This window comes from Notechis scutatus, chromosome 4 (genome assembly GCF_049901735.1).
Source record: "Notechis scutatus isolate UNSWTSFEM ecotype Mainland chromosome 4, rNotScu1.2, whole genome shotgun sequence".
NCBI lineage: Eukaryota > Metazoa > Chordata > Lepidosauria > Squamata > Elapidae > Notechis > Notechis scutatus.
Window position 1 is genome coordinate 91,836,537 of NC_142012.1, and position 24,141 is coordinate 91,860,677.

General features: G+C 42.5%; 1 protein-coding gene across 2 annotated transcripts in view; it reads right to left on the bottom strand.

The window, feature by feature from the left end:
* The window catches only part of SPOCK2 (SPARC (osteonectin), cwcv and kazal like domains proteoglycan 2), a 123,578-nt gene extending 99,845 nt beyond the window's left edge, over window positions 1–23,733 (bottom strand). The window contains exon 1 of one of the 2 annotated variants that reach the window (XM_087964102.1): window positions 23,275–23,733. In XM_087964102.1, coding sequence (XP_087820228.1) covers window positions 23,275–23,457 — 183 coding nt within the window. In that variant the 5' untranslated portion in view covers window positions 23,458–23,733. The remainder of the gene's footprint in view (window positions 1–23,274) is intronic. The other variant, XM_026681222.2, reaches the window with a different exon arrangement.
* Between the last annotated feature and the right edge of the window lie 408 nt (window positions 23,734–24,141).

Consider the following 24,141-nt stretch of genomic DNA (forward strand, 5'->3'; position numbering starts at 1 on the left):
GAGACAGGATTCAAGTTGGATTCTGACCGAAGTTTAATGAAGAGGAAATACTATTTGCCAGCTGTACTTCTGTTGACAGAACCTCCGATCACCAAGAAGGTTCCAAGAACCTTCATTATTTATAATTATTGTCAAGCCAACTCTCCCTTATACCCTAATTGCTCCCCCCCCCACAATTTGCATTTGTGCCTTTTTTTTCCTCATTCTCTTTTCCTACTTCACAACTGCAAGCTGGTTCCTGTTCAATTCAACTGAGCAATGAAACTAATTCAATCAGAGCCTGCTGGGCACAGTCGATTTCAATTCTCCTGAAAAGTTTTGTAAAGTGTTATTGAATGGCAAAGTATTGCTGAGACAAGATAGGAGCCAGAGGAATTAAGAATTATTGGCTATTTCCGCTGGTTCCTTTTTGCCTGATTTGGACACTCAGCAACTCAAGAAGTTGTACTTCGAACAGCCTACAAATCAACATCTTTATCTTGGATTGCTCTTAAAAGCACTACGAGCCATAGAGGGCCAACAAAATGTCTGGCAAATCTAATAAAAAACATGTCTACTCTTGTTTTCTGAATTGTTTGCCTGATCAGATCAGAGAGTAGACCTGTCTTTCCACAGGCTGCATTGCATAAAGACAAGATGGCCGCTGCAGATACATGACTGAAGCCCCATCTCTTCTATGTTCATTGCATGTGAGGTGCTTGTACAAAGGCCCTGGCTTCAGTTATGCAGTTGCAGCTACCATGTTGACTTTCTTTTTGGAAATATTCCCCCCTCCCTTCCTGCCCCTGGCACATTTCAGATGAGAAAAATAGTATTTAATTTTATTGTGCAGGAGAAGATTCTCAGATACCCTCACATAATTTGTACATGATCCTCCTTGTAAAACCACAGCAGCTTTTTCGAGTTCATACCCTGGACTAACATCCATTCACTGAACCGCGTACAGTTCTTGCCATCATGATATTAAGAAAGGTCCTAGAACATGTGCAGAGAAGATCAAGTAAGATGATTAGGGGTCTGAAGCCTAAATTGTAGGCTGAGCGGCTGAGGGAGCTCGGTATGTCTAGCTAGCTCATTGAAGAGAAGGATTAAGGGGGAGGGGTAGCATCTGAGGTCAGGGCAACAATTCATGGGTGGAAGATCATTAAAGAGAAATCCAATATAGAACTAAGGAAAATTTTTATGAAAGTAACAACAATTAATCAATGGAATACTTGCCTCTAGAAGGTGCAGATGCTCCATCATTGGAGGTTTTCAAGGAAAAAAAAAACTGTCCAGGATGGTATAAGATCTCCTGCCTTGAGCAGGGGTTGGACTAGATCTCCAAAGTCCCTTCCAGCCCTATGATTCCATGTTCTGATCAGAACAAGCTACAATGTCCCAGTTCACACAAAGCCCACCATGGTTAACTGAGAATGAAGAAGAGCACGCAAACCACAAAGATCATCCTTCAACTAGTCCCCTGGAGATGCCTCTAAGCATTGCTTCTTACAGCAGAACCAGGAAGATCTTTAATAAAAACACCTGCCAGCTAGCTAGAACCATCACCTGCTTTAATGATATATCCTTGCACGAAGTTGTTGTGGTGCCGTTTCTATAGTGAATTAGTATGCTGTGGATGTTAAATTAGGGATTTAGATTTCCTGGGTATAAAAAAGCAATGACTTCTCACAGAAATATGGGGAGCTGTTGAACCTGGACTAATAATTATTATAATCAAAGCCGAACTGTGAGGAGTCTTACAAATGACGTAAAGGTGTATTTACATCTGTTTAAGCTAAAGTGAAGTGGAAGGGGATTTCACAACTTACAAAATTAAAACCCTGAGAGAATATATCGGGTTGGGTGGGGGAGAGATATTAAAGAGATCCAATTTAAATGACTTCAGAGAAAAAGACTTTGCAGAAATAACTCCAACACCATCTGTGACAGCTGTTCTGAAACAAACATTAAAAATGCATCCATTATTTCTTTTTAATAAAAACAAGCTTCCATAAACCCATGGCTGCCAGTTCTGCTTTGTTTTTCTTTTTCTAAACTGTGTTTATGATCAGAGTACTTTTATCAAAGAGATGCCATGGAAACATATAATAATCCTCCATCTTATTCACATTAGTGTATATGCAGAAAAAAAACATCCTTATGTGCCTTGACTCACACCCTATTAGCACTGGCACTTTTCCAGAACAAATGGAAGGGCCAACTGGCAGATCTATTATCATTATTATTTTTATTCTTCTTCTTCTCAGGAGTGTTTATTCTATCTTGTTGCTAATGGCTGCAACATAAAGGTAATGCCAGAGTGGATGGGTGCAACATTTTGGTCTCCTTTGGGATTTTAGGGGGGCAAAAGGGAGAGACTTTAAGGACTGGTTTTGCTTGTTAAACCCAACACACCCAATGAAATGAGGAAAAAAAATGAACACATTGACTTCTCCCTCTGCAGAGGTGGCCCTGGGATGACGAAACAATGTTTGGAATACAGGATGGTGGTGAATCCATGTAAATTAATCTTCCCAAAAACATAAGACTCAGGTTCAAAGGGATTCCATCAGACTTCATCAAATGATCTCATTATGGAATTGTGTGATAGTCCCTTCTCAAGCAGAGATGATTCTATCTTGAGAAGACTTTGACAAAGGATCCGATCTCGTTTTTTTCATGAATGGGTGGCAGCAGTTCCCAGCTATTATTTTAGATTCCCCACAATGCTTCAGACTGAATTTTGGAACCTCACCAGCTATTCAGATTGCGTCTCACATATCTACAGGACACCTTCACCCAGTGGTGGGATTCAAATTTTTTTACTACCGGTTCTCTGGGCGTGGCTTGGTGGGCATGGTGTGGCTTGGTGGGCGTGGCTCAGTGGGCATGGCAGGGGACACTGCAAAATCTCCATTCCCTACCCACCCCACTAACCTGCTTTCCAGCTCCGTTCTCCTGTGCAGGGCAACAAAAGAAGACCCAGCCAATCAGCTGGGACTCGGGAGGCGGAGAATAGATGGGGGCAGGGCCAGTCAAAGGTGGTATTTGCCAGTTCTCAGAACTACTCAAAATTTCCACTACCAGTTCTCCAGAACTGGTCAGAACCAGCTGAATACCACCTCTGCTTCCACCTATAGCAGTGATCCCCAACCTTTCTTATGCCGCGGCCCGGTATCCCCAACCTTTTTTATGGCGCGGCCCGGTACCGGCATTAGCTGGCGCCGCCATCTTTTTGATGAAAAAGTGCTTCCGGTGACCTCACCGAAGCACTTTTCATCAAAAAGATGGCGGCTCGCTTCGGTGAGCTTTTCCGGTAGAAATGGCTTTCTACCCGGAAAAGCTCACGAGCGCTGGCATCGCTTATCTTTTTGATGAAAAGTGCTTCCGGTGAGCTTTCTACCCGGAAAAGCTCACCGGAAGCACTTTTTCATCAAAAAAAGATGGCGGCGCCCAGCAAACCAGCGGCCCGGTAGGACTTGTTCCACGGACCGGTGGTTGGGGACCCCTGACCTATAGAATCCAAATTTCCCTATGGTACATGCAAGAAGGGAAGAGGGCCCTTGGAACATCTGGAAAAGAAAATGTGGTATTTCTGAGCCCCTGGTCATTTGCTATATGTTAAAAGCATGGAGATGATAAGAACTTCCATTTATCAGAATCCAGGTGCAACATAAAACCTTGCCTTATTTTCTTTTAAAAGCATTATTTATATTTTGAGTACAACTCAAAGCTGTACTGGTAAAAAAAAGGCAAAGGGAATTTTGGCTGTACACATTTCAGTTCAACTTATTTTTAAGCCTTTAATGTGAAAAATAAAATAACAACTGTATGATAGGTTTTCCTAGTCTTTTACTAAGTGATTCTTGTTGTTTTATTCTGACTTTTAAAGCAACAGAGTTATTTTATATTGATTTAACATTAAACAAAACCCGGCTACACTCATCCATTAAGAATTGACAATTGAAGATATCAACGGTGATAAACTTCTTTCTTTTAGGATCATCATCAACAGTAGAGGAACAAGCAGTCAAGTAATACAATGCAGACTAATGCCTAGTAGAGCAGCCATTTCTTGTGTAGCAAAAAATATTCCCATGCTGTGAAGTGTCTACACCCGTGATGGCGAACCTATAGCACACGTGCCGGAAGTGGCATGCAGAGCCATTTCTGCCAGCAGGCAAACCATCATCCCAGATCAGGTGCACTGTGCATGCACGCAAGGCTCCCAGAAATAGAGTAGAGTAGAGTAGAGTAGAGTAGAGTAGAGTAGAGTAGAGTAGAGTAGGAATAGAGAATAGAATGGAATGGAATGAAATGGAATGGAATAGAGAATAGAATAGAATAGAATAGAATAGAATAGAATAGAATAGAATAGAATAGAATAGAATAGAATAGAAGGGACTTTGAAGGGACTTTGGAGGTCTTCTAGTCCTAGTCTTCTAGGAAATATACCATTTCAGACAAATGGTTGTCCAATCTCTTCTCAAAAACTTCCAGTGTTGAAGCATTCAGAACACAAAAGAAGCTCCAGGCTTTCTGCAATCATATCCATTATTGCAAACAAAAATATTTTTTTTAAAAAAACTACTTCTGCTATTTAGAGGCTGACTGCTTTTGCACTAAATAAAGGAGAAGAAAACCATCTGGCTCACAAGAAGAAGTGATTAACTCAGTGGGTAGGGATGAGGAATGATTACCCTTGTAAGAGCCAAAAGCCCGTAAACACAATAATTTTTTCCCACAGATTAAAAACAAATAAAGTAATCATAGTCAACCCAGCTACTGCACAATTCGGAAGCTTAGATATATCACTACTTTCTTCCAAGTCAGTCCTCCATTCAGCCCACTGCAGTTTCTCGGCACACTGTACATCCAATTTATTTGGAAGGAGGCATCAGAGGGCAATTGTGTATATTAAGCATTAGCAAAGAGAAATAAAACCCAAGCTATCAAATACAGGAGGATAAAATGTTTATCTCAGAGGGGAAAAAAAAATAAAGACTAGCTGCAAGCACCAGGGTTTCTTTAGCCAAATACTTATTCGCTCCTATTTTTTTTCTTTTCTTATGCAGCAACTTTTCATTTTTTTTCCCTATTCACTCTGCGGCAACCTTCCTCAACAAAACATCCTTTAGAAATGCTGACTGAGAATCCTAGAACTCCAAATGGCTAGGAAAAATTGATCTGGTAGCTCAGCAGGCAGTCTGATAGAGAAGGGGAAACAGAACCGAGAAGGGGAAACAACCGAGCAGGTCTCCCTGAAATCCTTTGGAAAATAGAGCATTTTTTCCTGGTTTTTCTCCTCGTTGACACTAAACGCAGAAAGAGGAAAACTTGGATTGTTGTTGTTGACTACAGTTGTCCTCGATTTAGAACCATAACTGAGCCTGGAATTATAATTGTTCGGCAAATTTGGCAAATGTAAGGCTTGTGGACTTCAACTCCCTCAGCTATGCTGGCTGAGGAATTCTGGGAGTTGAAGCCCACAAGTCTTAAAGTTGCCAAGTTTGGAGTCATCTGTTGTAAATGCTCTGGTAAATCAAAGCATCACATGACTGTATCTAATTTTGGGGGGTGGAGGCGTTGCATCAGTTGTTAAGGGAATGTTGCAGTTGTTCATTGAATCCATTTTATCCAATGTGGGGTGGGGTTTTTTTTGTTTTGTTTTTATCAAAATTAGAAGTAAATGCTGGAAACTGGCAAAAAAAAATCCCTCAAAAATCACGGCCACATATACATTCATACATACCCTGTTTCTCCAACAATATGGCCTCCCCCAATAGGAAGTCCCACCATGTTTTATAGGCATGAAATGAAATTAAGCCCCCCCCCCAAATTAAGGCCTATATTAAAACATGCGAAATGGGGGGGATGGTGGGGGGGCTTGCTGTTAGGAAGTACTTTTGTTGCACACCCGGATATGGTGCTGCCTGCGTTGACCCCAATATGAAGTGCCCCACCAATGCTGAGGTCAACATCCAAGCCATCACTGCCCGCCCGCCTGAAGATGCAAGGGGGGGGGAATTAAGTCACCCCTGAAAAGACGGCCTTATTATATGAGAAACACAGTACATACACAGTACATACATACATACATACATACATACATACATACATAAGTTTTTCCAATATACATTCATATTGTGTGTGAACAGAGTAGGTTCTGGGTATCATTCATATTAATCCAGTTCATCGTAACAATATTAGTAGTCTCTATCACATTTGTTGAATTTAAGTAACCTTCATTATATTGTTTAAGCATACATCAACTAAAAAAAAACTCTAATTCCTCATCTTTATCTCTATCTTCACTATGTCTTTCTTGTTCAATCTAAACATTTCTTTATATATATAAACAAACTTAATTCTAAGTATCATTCATATTGATCCAATTTACGTTAACAATATTAGTAATCTCTATCATATTTATCAAATTTCTCATTATATTATTTAAAAAATACATAAAAGAAAATGCCTAACATCTGTAAACTTCTAGTCGTTTCTATCTATTATTTTTATCCATTCTATAAAAAATTATATTCTAATATTTCCCCTATCAAATTTTATTTCTGCCTCCTTTAGCTTACGATCAGGCTACCTAAATATTTGAATGGCAATTATTTTTAATCCCTCGTCTCTCCTCCTCCTTAGTGCTTCATTTCTTATCCATTTTTTAATTTGCCTTTCTGGTTTTTCTTTGAAGATGTTTCGCTTCTCATCCAAGAAGCTTCTTCAGCTCTGACACTTCCCCACTAACCAGTCAGAACTGAAGAAGCTTCTTGGATGAGAAGTACAACATTTTCAAAGAAAAGATGCTTTCTTTGCCTCTTGAAAAGTCCAGTTGCCTCTTGGGTCATATGACTTTCTAGTCATATTTCACAAGACGAATTCTCCATTCCTCTACTCCAGGGGTCCCCAACCGCCGGTCCGCGGACGGTACCGGCCGCGGAACAAGCCTTACCGGGTCGCTGGTTGCTGGCGCCGCCATCTTTTTGGTAAAAAAGCAATTTTTTGTCAAAAAGATGGCGGGCTAGCGCTCGGGTGAGCTTTTCCAGGTAGAAAGCCATTTCTACCCGAAAAAGCTCACCCGAAGCGCTGGCGCCGCTTTTTGACGAAAAATCACTTCCGTGACGCCACCGGAAGTGATTTTTCGTCAAAAAAGATGGCGGCGCTCAACTGACGCCGGAACCGGGTCGCGGCGCCCAGCTGACGCCGGAACCGGGTCGCAAGCGCCGAAAAGGTTGGGGATCCCTGCTCTACTCGTTGCAGAATACCTTATGCCACCAGACTTGAAATTCTAGACCTAGAAAACTTAGAACTACGCCGCCTTCGGTCCGATCTAAGTATAGTATATAAAATTATACATTGCAATGTCCTACCTGTCAATGAATATTTCAGCTTCAACCATAACAATACAAGAGCACACAATAGATACAAACTCAAGGTAAACCGCACCAAGCTTAATTGCAGGAAATACGACTTCAGCAACAGAGTGGTCAATGTCTGGAACCTGTACCTGACTCTGTGGTTTCTTCCCCAATCCCCAAAAACTTTAACCTTAGACTGTCTATTATTGACCTCACCCCTTTCCTAAGAGGTCTGTAGGGGGCATGCATAAGAGGTCTGTAGGGGACGTGCATAAGTGCACCAATGTGCCTACCGTCCCTGTCCTATTGTTTCTTTTATTTTTCTTATATGTATTCATTTCATGTATTCATAACTATGTTTATACTTATACCTATTATCTTATAATCGCTTGACTAAATAAATAAATAAATACTATAGGATGCTTCAAACAGCCCAAAAGCTGAGCCAGCTGCAAGTGCCGAAAATGTGATCTTCTTTGTGCATGCATCTGTGTGTGTGTCTGTGTCTGTGTATGTCTGTGTGTCTGTGTGTCTCTCTGTGTGTGTATGCATGCACGCACACATGACCATTATAACTCGGAAATCATTTAAGTAGCTTTTGGGAGAGCTATCATAAGTTCAAACCATTAAGCGACTGCCCGTTAATTGGGGATTACCTGTATTCCAAAGATAAAGGGATCTCACCCTCTAGGTTTAATGAAACTACAGCTGACATGAGAAGTGGAACAGCACATAGCTTTGTTTCCTTTTGACTTCTGATTAGATAGTAAAGGAGAGTGGGTTGGAGGAGGAAAATGATAAATCCAACAGGGGAAAACAATGCAAACTTAAGAGAGGACCAAGAAGGATAGGGATATTTCTATGACAATAAGGACAGAATAGGTAAAGCAGTATCTTTTATCAGAGGTACTTTATGGCTATGAAAGCTGGATGCTAAAAGTAAGAGACAGAAGAGAGACCCCTTCCATTTGTGGATTTGGAGATGGATGGTTACTATGGGTACCAGGAACCACAAAAAGAACCAAATATTTTGTTCATTTATTGATTTGTATTCCTCCTTTATTATTTTTACAAATAACCCAAGGCAATGAACATATCCAGGTCACCTTCCTTCTCCTATTTCTCTCCACGACAACAATCCTTTGAGGTGGGTTGGGCCACCTCAACCAAGGTCATCAGCTGCCTTTCATGGCTAAGGTAGGATTGAAGTCTCTCACTTTCTAGCCCAGTGTCTTAGCCACCAAACCAAAGGCTGACTGCTCCCTTCAAGCCATGATCGGCAAGAAGAAATATGCATATGTTGGGTATGAAATGTGAGTGTATGATGTAGTGGGGAGCGGGGAATGGCTGCACTTCAGAAAGGGGAGGTATGTAAAAGGAGAAGACAATGACCTGTTGGATGGACGGGGTCAAAGACCACACTGGAAAGTTCTTCGAAGAGCTAGAGTCATCATTGAACCGAGATGGCAGGCTTTCGTCCATTAGGTATGACTTGACTAGCACCCAACTAGCTTTGGCAGTCATTTTTAACACTGAAAACTGCAATTAACCAAGCAGGGTGTGTTGGCTGTGCTTAATCGGAGCACCAAGAATGTTATGTCTAGGACCAGGAAGGGAACATGGAGAGAGGAGACAGAAGAACCCTCACCAATCCCCATTACTGATTGCATCAGGAACATGGGTATTGTTGACACAGGAGAGTTTTGCATTGCTGATTCCACTTAAGCTCAAGTAAACTCTGTTGTCAGGGTTCCAATGGATGCCCTAATTAATTCATGAGCCTCAAGCCAAGTTTCAAAAGAAACCCAATTATTTGTTAGGAGCAATATGTCGGCACTTTTCCAAATGCAGTTGGCTCTGCCCCATGTAATTTACCCACCTATGACCCTGTTTCCCCCCTCCTCCCAGGGTGTGTCATAAATCACATTCTCCAATGGAGAACTTTCATGGGCTGTAGAAAACACACCTCTCTGGCTTGCTCTGGTAATCTGGGATACAATCTGGAGAAAGGTATGCATGGAATATACTTCTGGTCATAGCAACCAAGCTTCTCCATCAGTTCTCCCCCTCCCCTGCCTATGGCAACTCAAGAGCAGTCCAGGAATGTTTTACGAGTTGACATCCGTTCAACGTGCCTAAAACTGACCTTAAGCATAGTCAGACCATTTGAATGCAACTGGAGCAATGAAGACCAGTACCCTTCGGCGTTGGCTGAACCTGATGAGTGACCACTCAGGGGTTGTTCAAAGTATAAGAAGCTTGCTAAATATTGCTGCATTTGAATGAGAAATCCAGTGAACTCATGAAACTCACAGGCTCTCCACACTTGATTTAAAAATACTTAGCAGAAGTTATTATCTTCCCTTGTTCTGCCTTTGTACTTCCTCAAAGCCTGAGAAATGGGACACGTTTCCTTAATTAGCATTAGAGATCCACACTTTGTCCTTGCGACCAAAATAAGTTACCTACAGAGTGCGAAAGAACAACTGTTACCTGCCTTTGAGTTTGCATGAGTCATTCGTTCTGAGCAGGCCTCTTAAGAGCAGATCCTAGATTCAATTACCTGCTTAAATGCCTGCACTGCTGATGCCAGTCAGTATGGAAACCCCAGAGGTTTTGATGGATTAATGATCTGGCTCAATATAAGGCAGCTTTCTATATTCCAAGGCAGTTGCTCATACATAGATGCCATAGGCAAATCTCTTTTGGAGAGGACAAAGATTTGCAGCTGCAATAGTACAGCTGCTGAAACTGTATCCTAGGGCCTTTGTTTGTTTCGAATGTTCTTCTCAGAGGTCAGAAGAAAATCTTGAACTTCAAAAGGTTGAAAGCATTAGAACAGGGGTCCCCAAACTTGGCAACTTTAAGACTTGTGGACTTCAACTGAAGTCCACAAGTCTTAAAGTTGCCAAGTTTGGAGACCTCTGCATTAGAAGTTGCTTTTTCTAACATCAGGACCTTCTAAGGCTGGAAAGATTTTAAAAAGGCTATCATCAGAAGTGATCTGTTTTCCTTTAAACCAAATGGGAAGGTCCTGACCACCACTGCTCCACACACTTCCATCTGTCAAATTGAATATGTCAGGATGTTGGGTTTATCCAAAGGACGTTAAGCAAGATAATTATGCCCCTTAACGTCCAAAAAAGCTATTTTCTAGCTGGAGATGTGTGTAGACATTTTTTCCAGGCACGTTTTGTCAGTTTCAAAATTGCACGACGTCTTTTCTTCCAGGTGATCTTTAATAAAAACAAAATAGAGAAGAGGGATTTCATGGGTCTCTCTACTGGTTCCAATAACAGAAGACAGGAGAAAGGAGAAGCTACTAAAGGAGCTGCAAAGACAAGAGATTATTATCTCCAGTTCTGCCTTATAACTCCCATCTGGCCAGAGTGAACATTGGTACATGGGGGAATTTCTATTTTTACTGTAAAGTAGATAGGAAAGAGCTGGTTTTATATATATGGTGTACATGTACTTGATCCTGATTTCCCAATGGTCATCTCTAGCCATTACTTGGTTTTCTGCCCTGAATCAGACTTAGTCTAAAAAAAAATGTAAACGGCATCATAAAATAGGAATGTGCGAAAAAGTTTCAGGAAAAGGAATTGGTTTTGCCAATGGGCCTTGGGAGCCAGAGTGGGATGGAGCCCATCAAGTGGCTTGTTTGATTGATGGCTGTCACCAGGAGGGAAGGGTTATTGTATGTTATTGTTTGTATATTGGGTGTTTATTTTTGTAAGTTGCCCAGAATCACTGAGAGTGAGTGGACAGTCATACAAATCCTTTTAGATGATAGATGATGATGATGATAGATAGATAGATAGATAGATAGATAGATAGATAGATAGATAGATAGATAGATAGATGATAGATTAGTTAGATTAGATAGATACCGTGTTTCCCTGAAAATAAGGCCCTGTCTTATATTTTATTTGCCACAAAAAAAGGCACCAGGTCTTATTTTCGGGGGATGTCATTCACTGACTAACCTCACTTGCGCGCGTTGCCCCCGGCCTCCTTTTCGTTGTCAGAGGCAGTCAGGAACTTCTTCTGCAGGCAGGGCCAAGGATTTCCTCAAGGCCTCTGCAGCCAATAACAGAGCTCTGGATCGATTGGAGCTTTGTTATCAGCTACGGAGGCCTTCAGGAAAGCCTTGCCAGCTGCAGAAGAAATGGGCCGGTAAGGTATGTGTCAGGGTGTGCGAGGCCTGGCTACAACTGTTTAAAGGTAAGTAGTAGGGCAGCTCTACCACCCCATCCCCACCCTAGCTTAATTTTTACCCGTGCACTCTGGAGTGGGTGGGATCTTAGAGCTTATTTTGGGGGGTAGGGCTTATACTGGGCTCATGTGTAAAAATCAAGATAGGACTTACTTTCAGGGTAGGTCGCATTTTCAGAAAAACAGGGTGGGTGGGTAGATAGGTAGATAGGTAGATAGGTAGATAGGTAGATAGGTAGATAGATAGATAGATAGATAGATAGATAGATAGATAGATAGATAGATAGATAGATAGATAGATAGATAGATAGATAGATAGATAGATAGAACATTCTTTCACTGGACCATACCAACCTTTTCCAGATCAATCTGTTTTGGAGGAAATTATTTACTAGCTCACCCAACATAAAACCTCAGAGACTACAGAGATTTCTGGAGTGACTTGGCCCAAAGCAGACCTGCTCTATCCAGAATGTCTCTGGGTCATCATGAAACAAGTCTGGTTCAAAAGTTGTACTTTTGGAAAACTGCTGAGCCATCCTTGAAAACAGTATGATCAATAGAATATTCTGAAATGCTCTGGAACATTCTGTTCCTGGATCAGTGGATTGTCCACATCCCAGGGAAGAAGCCACTGACATTATAGTGAACATATAACACTGAAGTACTACAATGAAGGGTAAACCAAGATTGGCTGGGCTGGGGAATTCTGGGAGTTAGTCCTCCAGACTTAAAGTTGCCAAGGTTGGACACCCCTGCTCTGGAGGGTCTCTCAAATTATTTGTGCTTCTTATCTTCACCTTCCGTTTATGCCCACCAGCTGCCATTTCCTCCTCATTTCTACTTAAAAAGATCCCTGGGAATTGTTCATAGCTCAAGGAAGCCTTACACGTTAGTGTGGGAAAGATGACTCTTCACACATGAAATAATTGTGTGTGAGACCCTTTCACCAGCAACTATTCACCACAAAACATAAATCTAGCACAGATTCCAGCATCTACCGTAGTTTTCATTGATGCCAGCAGGCACCGTGGCTGTAATCTAGCACAAAAACACATTTGGTTGTCTACTTTCTCCAAGATCAACATGTAACCGTGATGGTAAAACAGCATTTTCCTTCTGCATTCCTTTGATGAAAGGAAAACATGTTGACAAAGCAGAACAGAATTACAGCATGTCTTAACAATGAAAAAAAGTCAATGACAAAGCAGCAGTAACATCGCTCACATGAGAAGGGAAAATATCTGTGTAGTGTATGTCCATGAACATGTGAGTGTTCTCAGATATACTGGAAAATTACCCAGATTAATGCAGTCAGTACTCACATCAACCAAAGCTGATTCTGAAAGATTCTTCCAATACTTTGTTGGTAAATATATCTTTCCCCCCGCTTCCATTCAATTGTGTCCAATTGTTGGAGATTACTTCAGTTTTCTTGGCAAGGTTTTTTTGGGAGTGGTTTGCCATTGCCTCCTTCCTAGGGCTGAGAGACAGTGACTGGCTCAAGGTCATCCAGCTGGCTTTGTGCCTAAAAAGGGACTAGAATTCACCCTGTCTCCTGTTTCTCACCTGATGCCTTAACCAAGAGGTCTCCAAACTTGGTAACTTTAAGGCTTGTGGACTTCAACTCCCAGAATTCTTTGCTGGCTGAGGAATTCTGGGAGTTGAAGTCCACAAGTCGCCAAGTTTGGGGACCCCTGCCTTAACCACTGCACTAAATGGACTCCCTAAACATAATAATTTGCAAACTTCAAAACATTGGGGTTTCTTTTAACAATTTTCTTCTTTCCTTATCCTGTGATTCATCACATACTATGAATGCTCCTACTAGGAGGTGATTATTCAAATGATTTATCTTCCATAATTTTTCAGTAATGATTCAGAAACTAGAATTAATACCACTTAGGAACAGCTAAGGATAGATTCTTCTGAGTCACTCAGCTCTTAGTGGCTGACTAAAGATATGATGTTCATGTCCCCCTTGACCAACAATGAAAAAATGACTTGCTGCTGCCTTCTTTCGGTGAATTTTCTTTTAAACTTCTGATCTAGACATAGAACAACAGGGCCAGAAGGGGCCTTGATGCTCAAGTAGGAGACCTTACACCATTCTGTAGCAAATGGCTGTCCAGTCTCTTCTTGAAAATCTCCAGTGAGGAAGCCCCTACAACTTCCGAAGGCAAGTTGTTCTACTGATTAATTGTTCCCACTGTAGGAAATTTCAAGTGGTGGTACATTCCCCGCCTTTCCACTTTTTAATATGGTCGTAACTGAATCGAATGCTATCGTAATTAACCATCTATTAATTTTAATTATTTGTTTTCTAAATACAGTGGAACCTCGGGCTGCGAATGCTCCTGTTTGTGACCAAATCGGGTGGCCGTGATTCAAAAATCGGGTGGCGAACAAAATCGGCATGGAAAAATTCCCTTTTCGCACCGATTTCGCCTTCTGCACCATTTTTTTGACTGTACGCATGCGCAGTCGGTCGTGCTCCCAGACAGGACCAAATTGGGTCGCAACCGAAGTCCAGGAATGGATTGTGGTTGTGACCCAAGGCTCCACTGTATATAAAGGATCACTAAGCAGTTTGTCTAGCATTATGGCAAGCATAAATACAATAAAAATATAAAATTACAAAGGAAGGAACATCAAAGCTACAATGAAAGAATACACACAACAATGAACCCTCCCTCTTTTTTTTGTTTTTTGTTTAAAAAGGCCCATATTTTAAATTTACCCTCTTTAAAGCACTGACAACTTCAGGAGTTAAGTCATTCCACTGATTTAATTGTTCCCACTGTACGAAATTTCTACTTTACGGTAATGGAAAATCATGGTGATCTCCCAATTTAGAGTTTAAACCTGGTTAGCTTTTTCAAGATCAGTCAAGACCAGCTAGGGGCTGTGACCTGTTGCAACTTTTTAAGATTACTTTCCTGTATTTGACCTTCAAATAGCAAGCAAGGGTCATATCCCTAAAATTAAACATCAGCAGGAGTATTAAGTGGATGGGGCCCAGTCAAAAACTAAACTGGAATTACTTTCGTACCTGTTTAATTTTAGTTAGGGTGAAAATGCATTTCATATTAATTTACATTTAATATGTTTTAATAGTTTTCCTCTTTCGTCACTATAAAATTATGGTGCATTATGGTGGCAGTTTTGGAAGAATTGGTGGGATTCAAAAATTTTTACTACCAGTTCTGTGGGCATGGCTTGGTGGGCATGGCAGGGGAAGGATACTGTAAAATCTCTAGTCAGAGGTGGTATTTGCCGGTTCTCCAAACTACTCAAAATTTCCACTACTGTTTCTCCAGAACTGGTCAGAACCTGCTGAATAACCACCTCTGGCGGTATTCAAAATTTATAATCTTACAGATAGTGTTAGGGGCTCAGATCATATCCTTTTTCTACAAGAGATAAGTAACATCAGTCCTTTGGAAGACTTAATGGCCATCTATCTCAATTCAAAACACTGGTTCTCATTTGAAGTGCTAGAACTTGAAGGTAAAAGTATTTGATAGTGTGAATTGTCCTTTATCACCTCACCACATGCATTGTAATATTTCAGGAGCTACGTTTCTCTAAAAAATTGTTTGTAGCCTAAATATATTACACATTTAAAACTGGAGATCCTTCTTATTCCAATATCTGGTTTTAAAGGTCTTCCCAAAGAATGTATGATTAGTACTAACTTTGATTTCATGGGGCACCAAATCATAATGTTTGATTTTCTGCCAAAGGTGGTAAATTTAAAACAGTGGTCTTTCTTTTTTAATGGAGGGTTCATTATTGTGTGAATTGTTTCGTTATAACTTTGATGTTCCTTCCCTTGTAACTTTATATTTTTATCCTATTTATGCTTGTCATAATACTAGACAAACTGCTTGGTGGTCCTTTATGTATTTTTTAAAAAACAAATAATTAAAATTATTAGAAGGTTGATTACAAGGGCATTGGATTCAGTTAAGGCCATATTTAAAAAGTGGAAGGGTGGGGAATGCATTATACCCAAGGTGCAGATGGTTGATTCCCATCTTGGAAATCAGCAGAAAATATAAAATGAATTCAAAAAGAGCTACAGAATAGAGGGATAGCCATACGTTGTAAATACAGTAGAGAACCAGTTCTGGTGTGGTGGTTAAGGCACCAGCCTTGAAACTGATAGTCCTTCAAGGTTGATCAGACTAGAAAACCAAAGTTATAAATGTGAACACTTACTTTTATTATAAGTGTTTAAATCTTGCAAATCTGAAATAAGCTCCCTCCCTCCCCTTTGCCCATGAGAAGTAGGGAGTGTCTTGTCTGAGACACTTTCTCAAATTATACTTCTGCTTTGGGCTCAAACATCTTTTATCTGACGGTTGTTTTGACTGCAGCTCTTTGTCCTGTTTATCAAGGTCACCCTTTCTGCCCATCGCAGAAACTGGGAGACCATGGGTTCTAGTCCCACATTAGATACAAAACTAGCTGGTTGACTTCAATCTAGCCCTTCTCTCTCTAGCCTACAAGGGCAAAGCAAAAAGCTGCTAAGAAAACTGCAGGGACTGCTCAGGTGCATCCCAACTGTGCATAAGCGCACAATTGTGCCTACCGTCCCTGTCCTATTGTCCCCAATTATTAGTTCCTATTACTTGTATTTAAACTTATGTTTATTCTTGTTTCTGTTATATCGTAAGCTTTTGACAAATAAAATAAATAAATAAAAATAATAAGTAAAAGATTGACTTGAGAGCACTGACAAAAAAAATCCTCTTAAGAAAGAACTAAAAGAGATTTTCCCTCTCCTTTTTATATTTCTTAATTTATGATCTCTTGCAGGGCAACCATGTATAAAGTATCAATATTGCATGATCCTCCTAATACTTCCAACTATAATTTTGCAAAGCATCTCTACATTATTAGTGAATTGTAGGAATTGAGGGCCGCATATTCTGAGGCAATAGAGCAAACAATGCCTGAATTTTGCAGCAATAGTCCTCAACTTATGACCACAACTGAGCCTCAAAATTTCTACTGAGACATTTGTTAAGTGAGTTTTGCCCTGTTTTACAACCTTTCATACCACCGTTCTTAAGCCAATCACTGCAGCTGCTAAGTTAGTAACAGGGCTGTTGAATGAGTCTGGCTTCCCCGTCGACTTCGCTTGTCCGAATGTCGCCAAGAAGAGATCACATGACCCCCAGGGACACTGCAACTGTCATAAATATGAACCAGTTGCCAAGCATCTGAATTTTGATCATGTGACTACGGGGGATGCTGCAATGGTTGTAAGTGGGTGGAAAATGGTCATAAGTTACTTTTTTTTACACTGCCGTTGTAACTTCAAACGGTCACTAAACAAAGGGTTGTTAAATCGAGGACTGCCTGTAGTGGGATCCTAGCTTTGTCTTTCAGAATCTACACTGCATGCGATGACCCAGGGTGGGATACAAAATAAACACAGTCATGAAAAGAGGTGAAGCCTCTTTTATTCCTTCCCTTTGCTTCAAAGCTCCAAATATCTTTGACTGGAGACAAAAAAAACTCCCCCACAAACAGTTACGCAAAGAAGGAAATGCCGTTTAAATTAAAAACGCCCATAAATTATAAAGAGTAAAAACAACATAAAGCACACTGAAGCAATTAAGGGAACCAGGCAAGATAAGGGCTTGAAGACGTCCACAGATATCGGAACACACACTGGGAAGGACGTCAAACTCAGAGAGGAATGACAGACTAGAGATATTTCCACGCTTTGTTTCCAGCACCGGCCCATATGCATGTCCGTCCTTTTAACCAGTTTTCACAGCTGCAGCCCATGAAGAGGATCAAGGCCCTTTCCTCCCCTGTAGACCATGCCATTCATGTCTCTCCCTTATCCTCTCCTCCCTGTGTGCCCTAGGATGGAGAGGGTCTTCCTCTGACTGCCCAGCCAGCCTCTGCCCTTCCCCAGCCTCCTCCCCAACCTCTGGAGCCGCACTCCCACTCCCTGTCGGCTGTTCCTCCTCTCCCTCAGAGTCAGTCTCCAACAGGGGCATGACACTGCAACTGGGAAATTTATTTATTTTTATTTATTTATTTGATTTGCCAATTGTTTACAAGATAATAAGTATAAGTGTATACATAGTTGTGAATACATGAAATGGGTACATATAAGAAAAATAAAAGACTAAGAGAAACATATGTCTCTCCGAGACATCCCTCTGTCGCAACAAGGCAGGCTGAGGTTGCTGAGGCCTGCAAATGACTCCACAATTTCGATCCTAAGCAGAGTTTTGCAAAGTGGGCAAGCTATGCCAAGCCATCCTAAGATTTGCTCAAATCATTTGCATGTTAATTTGCTTTTCATGGTGTGTTTTTTTTTTTTTTTTTTTTTGAGGCAGGGTAAGGTGGAGGGCCATGTCCGGGATCTCGACTCAATGGGGATCCAATCTGCTTAATGCTTCTCCCCCCCTTAATGGAAGCATTTGCTAATAAATCTGGGAAGGAAGGACAGCGAGTGAAAATGAAGTCACTCTCCAGATACTGTCAAAGAGAGCAAAAACTAGCTTTCCTGACTTACTGTTTAATCCAGGGGTGTCCAACCTTGGCAACTTTAAGACTTGTGGACTTCAACTCCCAGAATTCCTCAGCCAGCAAAGCTGGCTGAGGAATTCTGGGAGTTGAAGTCCACAAGTCTTAAAGTTGCCAAGGTTGGACACCCCTAGTTTAATCAAATGGCCTTTCTTTTCCTATGGGTGAAGCTGCCATTAAGTGAAACCACAGCTGCTTCCGGGCCTTTCTTCCCATTAGCTGAGCAGACAGTCTCATCTCTGGGATGAGCTTTCACATAGACCAGACCAGAGGTCAGGATGATGCTGGAAAATAACTGCTCAAACACCCGGCCTTCCTAATACTTGGAGGAAGGGATTGAAAAGAAGTAGCGGATGGGATCTCTCCATTCTGAATGCCTAGTTACTAAATTCAGTGGGGGATTGCCAACTTGGCAACTCTAGGTTTGCAATGAGTACAAAAATGTATGGGGTTAAAAAAAATGAAGGCGAAGAAACCCAACACAAGCCAACCTGGACTACCAGCAGCTAGGGATGGTCAGAGACTTCTGTCTTGGATGAAGCGGAGGAGAAAATAACAGAGAATATTCTCGAAGGTAGCACAGTTGGCTAGCTGGCTGAACTGGCTACGCTCAGTGTTTCGCTGCAATGTTTCACTGCTTCTCTCCCTTATGGATTAAACTTCCCACCATGCTCACAAGGACACAACTGGATCTTGATTTGTGGTTGGGAGAGATCCAACATTTAACCATAACATGATTACAAATCAGAGTGGGACTTGCACTTCTGTATTAAATGGTCTTCAGTTAACTGCCCACAGGAATTGCTAGTATGTTTCTGTCTATTAGTGCAGATGTTAAACCATCTGCTGCAGAAGTGCTGGGACCATGACTAAAATTGCAAACTTTATTTAAAAAAAAAATTCCCATCCAGGAGCTGAAAACAGCTTAGATGGGGATCTCCCTTCATTTTTCACGGCCTCTACGTCTTTATCGTTCGGCACTCAAGAAATTATGCAGGTGAAATTTTATCTGGCATGAAGAAAAGCGGCCAAGATTTCATTTGTTAAATTTAAGAGCAGAAGAAGATCAGATTTAGCTTATAAAATACAAGTTAAAAAAGAGCTGCCTCAAAACTCATGTGTTTCATGGTTTTATTGGCATGAAAGCATAACCGGAATTAAACTGTAAAGCAGGGGGGGAAAGGATCTTCTTTCAACTCGTACATCTTTAGAGACTGGGAGAAGATGAGAATTAGTAATGGCCTTTTAGTGTTCCATTGTCTATACAAGCAAAATAAACAAAGAACTTTAAAAAAAAAACCCACCCCTTTATGCTAGAGAGATTATTCCGTGAGAACGCAGACGACAGAAGCAAATGAGAAATCCAGCCTTCCTATCCTAGGGGAGCAAATGTAGGAAGAAACCCTGCCAAATCCAGGGCAATCTTTCCGGCCACGGGATCCCTAAAATCAAGCAGGCACAAGTTTATTTGGTTACTAAATGTAGCAACCCTCGCCTTACTTCAACCGCTGAGCTCCAGGGTTTCTCAGCGCTAACCTTTGCATCCAGGCTGTTTTAATTCGGGTTTTATGTGCAGGGCATCACCTGAGCGTTAGGTGCGGTAGGGAAAAGGACCACAGCTTGTCTTGGAAGAAGCAAAATTATGCAAAAAGGGCAGCAGCTCCGGCTGCAGACAGAATAATCTCTTCAAAGTTGCCACCAGGGTGAGCGCCCAGATGCCAAATCATTTAGGACGAAGGGAGGGGATGGCATTTCGAAGTTCTCTTTTGCCTTCCAGGCAGACACGAATTTCCTCCAAGGGCAGGGAGGGAGGGAAGGAGGGAAGGAGGGAGGGAAGGAGGGAGGGAGAAGCACCTTTCCACACCACTGCTTGGATATATTAATCAGCATTCCTGCTTCTCTGCCCTCCCTCCCTCCCTCCCCTCTTTCATCCCACCCACACAGTCCCATCTTATTCTCTCTACCAAGGAGTCTCACCCTGCAGCTTCCCACCTTCTTCAAGGTCTCCCATGCTGGGAAAACATCCTCCTCCCTCCCTCCCTCCCCCCATTTCAGAGGCATTTCCTTCGGAGCTCCTTTGGCAGTAGAAGGAGAAGAGAGCGGATGCTGTGAATCCCCAGGAAAGGTGGGCACCTGGAAATTATTTATTTGATCATTTGCTATTAAATAATTATTGACAGGTGGCTTTTGCCTGAGATGGCTTATTTGATGATGATGATGATAATGATGATGATGATGAGGTTTCTCCCACCGCTAGAGGCTTTTCTCTCTCCCTGCCCCATCTCGCCACTCTCAGCAGTCACCAGAAGGAAGTTGAAAAAAGAAAGAAAAAAGAGGCGAGTTCTTCACCACTGCAGCAACGGGAGCCCCGCCTGGCCCAAGGCATCGCCACGTGAAGCCCATTCTCTGCATCCGTGCCCCCCCTCCCTCCCCCTGCACCTAGGGGTGGGCAGCCCTCAATCTGGCGCCCTCCAAAACCCTCAGGTAGTCCATACACCCCCGTCAGTAGGACTCTTGTGGCCAGGCAGGGCACCAGGTTGGTAAAACATGCCATGCCCAGAGGGTTTTATGTATCTTTTCTTTTATGTACACCTAGAGCTTATGCACCAAAGACAAAGTTCTTGTGTATCCAATCACACTTGGCCAATAAAGAATATTCTATTCTATTCTATTCTATTCTATTCTATTCTATTCTATTCTATTCTATTCTATTCTATTCTATTCTATTCTATTCCATTCCATTCTATTCTATTCTATTCTATTCTATTCTATTCTACTCTATTCCATTCCATTCCACCCCATCCCATCCCATCCTTTTCTTCATTTCATTATTCTATTCCATTCCATTCCATTCCATTCCATTCATCCCATCCTATCCCATCCTATCTTATTCTTTTCATTTCATTATTCTATTCTATTCCATTCTATTCCATTCCATTCCATTCCATCCCATCTTATTCTTTTCTTCATTTCATTATTCTATTCCATTCCATTCCATTCCATTCATCCCATCCCATCCCATCCTATCTTATTCTTTTCATTTCATTATTCTATTCTATTCTATTCTATTCTATTCCATTCTATTCCATTCCATTCCATCTTATTCTTTTCTTCATTTCATTATTCTATTCTATTCTATTCCATTCCATTCCATTCATCCCAACCTATCCCATCCCATCCTCTTATTCTTTTCATTTCATTATTCTATTCTATTCTATTCTATTCTATTCTATTCTATTCTATTCTATTCTATTCTATTCTATTCTATTCCATTCCATTCCATTCCATTCCATTCCACCCCACCCCACCCTATACTATCTTATTCTTTTCTTCATTTCATTATTCTATTCTATTCCATTCTATTCCATTCCATTCCATCTTATTCTTTTCTTCATTTCATTATTCTATTCTATTCCATTCCATTCCATTCATCCCAACCTATCCCATCCCATCCCATCCTATCTTATTCTTTTCATTTCATTATTCTATTCTATTCCATTCTATTCCATTCCATTCCATCTTATTCTTTTCTTCATTTCATTATTCTATTCTATTCCATTCCATTCCATTCATCCCAACCTATCCCATCCCATCCTAACTTATTCTATTCTATTCTATTCTATTCTATTCTATTCTATTCTATTCTATTCTATTCTATTCTATTCTATTCTATTCTATTCCATTCCATTCCATTCCACCCCACCCCACCCCACCCCACCCTATACTATCTTATTCTTTTCTTCATTTCATTATTCTATTCTATTCAAAAACGCCTGGGGTGTTTTTTTTTAGGAGGCGGACGGGGAGAGAGAGAGAGATGGAGGAGACGTCCGAGAGGCGGGGGAGGAAGGTCTCGGTGGCGACTGCCCTCCCGTGCCCGATTTGCGCCCGGTCGCCCATCCACCCAACCTTGGGCAGGGCGGGTCCTCTCTAGCGACACCGGCGAGCAACCTTCGCAAAATCCGGCAGCCGGCGAGTTTCTTCGCCGGAACGAGCCCCGGCTTGCACCGAGAAAAGACTTGGTCCCCTCCAAGTCCCATTTTTTTCCGCCCGATCGCTTCCCGGATCAGCCATAAAGCCCTTAAGACTTAGATACCGCTTCAGCCGTGCTTTTACCCCAAGCGGTTTACAGAGAGTCAGCCTATGCTCCCCCTCCGCCAAACAATCCGGGTCCTCCTTTGACCCACCTGGGAAGGCTGAGAGGGTGAATAAGGAAGGAATTCATGAGAAATTAAGGCTTCTACTGGCTGCCTATTCATCCCACCAAGAAAAGATTTGGTTTCAACTGCAGGTGGATCTCTGCAATTCTTTGTACCGTTATATATGTAATAAAGACCCCCCCCCCAACAATCCAGGTCCTCCTTTGACCCACCTGGGAAGTCTGAGAGGCTGAACAAGGAAGGAATTCATGAGAAATTAAGGCTTCTACTGGCTGCCTATTCATCCCACCAAGAAAAGATTTGGTTTCAATTGACTGTGGATCTTTGCAATTCTTGGTATCATTAGATATGTAATAAAGACCCCCACCCCACCCTCACCTTCCCCCCTCCAAAAATCCGGGTCCTCCTTTGACCCACCTGGGAAGGCTGAGAGGCTGAACAAGGAAGGAATTCATGAGAAATTAAGGCTTCTACTGGCTGCCTATTTATCCCACCAAGAAAAGATTTGGTTTCAACTGAAGGTGGGATCTCTGCAATTCTTTGTACCGTTATATATGTAATAAAGACCCCACCACCCTCAGCTCTCCCCGCTTCCCAAAGGTTTGCCTTCCCGGGACAAACCGGCCACTAACTGCAACCAACCACCCTCCTCATCCTTTGCCCCGTTTCAAGCCGCAGCGCCGCTGGGAGCCCGGGGGGAGCGAGCGTACAAGCCTCCAACCGGTCGGTCGGCTCCTTGCGGCGCCTTCGCCTTCCGCCCACCCGGCTCTCCGGCAAAGGAGCAACCGGGTTTTTTTTGTTTTTTGGTTTTTTTGGGGGGGGGGTGGACAAGTTGCAAAGCGAAGAAGAGCAGCAGCCGGCGGTTCCCCCCTCCTCCTCGCCGCCCTTCCCTTTGCACAGGCTTCTGCGGTGCCAATCCCCCTCCCAAGAGCCGGGTTCGAACCGGGGGGAGGAAACGGGACGGGATTCGGGCCCGGGGGACTCACGTCTCGGAAGCGGTTCCAGTGCTTGATCTTGCCGCTGTACTGGGCGATGGAAGACAGCCATTGCTCGTCCTCCATGAAATTGCCCGGGCTGTCGCCTTCTTTCGCCGCCGCTTTGCCATCTCCTTCCGCCCAAGCCAGGGCCAGCAGAAGCGGCACCACCAGACAGCAGCCCGGGGCTCTCATCTCGGGGGTAGGGGTGGGGGGAGAGAACTGGGGCTGGCCTGGTCCTCCTCCTCCTTCTCCTCCTGCTGGATCCGCTGCAAAGCGCCTGCTTGGCTCTCCCCGGGCCCCCTTCGGACTCCCCGGCGCAGCGAACGAGGGTTTGAGAGCCCCGCTTGCAAAAGCCAAAAAATAAATAAAAAAACCAACCCAACCGCGACCTGCTTTGCAGATGCGCTTTCTCGGAAAAGCCAGCCCCGCCGAGCAGCCGGGGGAGGATGACGGAGTCTGCGCCAAAAGAGGCTGGCTTAAGTCACAGGAGCGGCAGCATCACGCTTGACATCATGGTCCCTGGCATTAGAAGAAGAAGAAGAAGAAGAAGAAGAAGAAGAAGAAGAAGAAGAAGAAGAAGAAGAAGAAGAAGAAGAAGAAGAAGAAGAAGAAGAAGAAATGCTACAACATCGTTCCTCCTCCTCCTCCTCCTCTTCTCCTCCTCCTTCTGCTTCTCTTTTTTCTCCTCCTCCTCCACCTCTTCTTCTTTTTCTCCTCCACCTTCTTCTCCTCCTTCTCCTCCTCCACCTCCTCCTCCTCCACCTCCTCCTCCTCCTCCTCCTCCTCCTCCTCCTCCTCTTTTTCTCCTCCTCCACCTCTTCCTTCTCCTCCTCCTCCACCTCTTCTTCTTTTTGTCCTCCACTTTCTCCTCCTCCT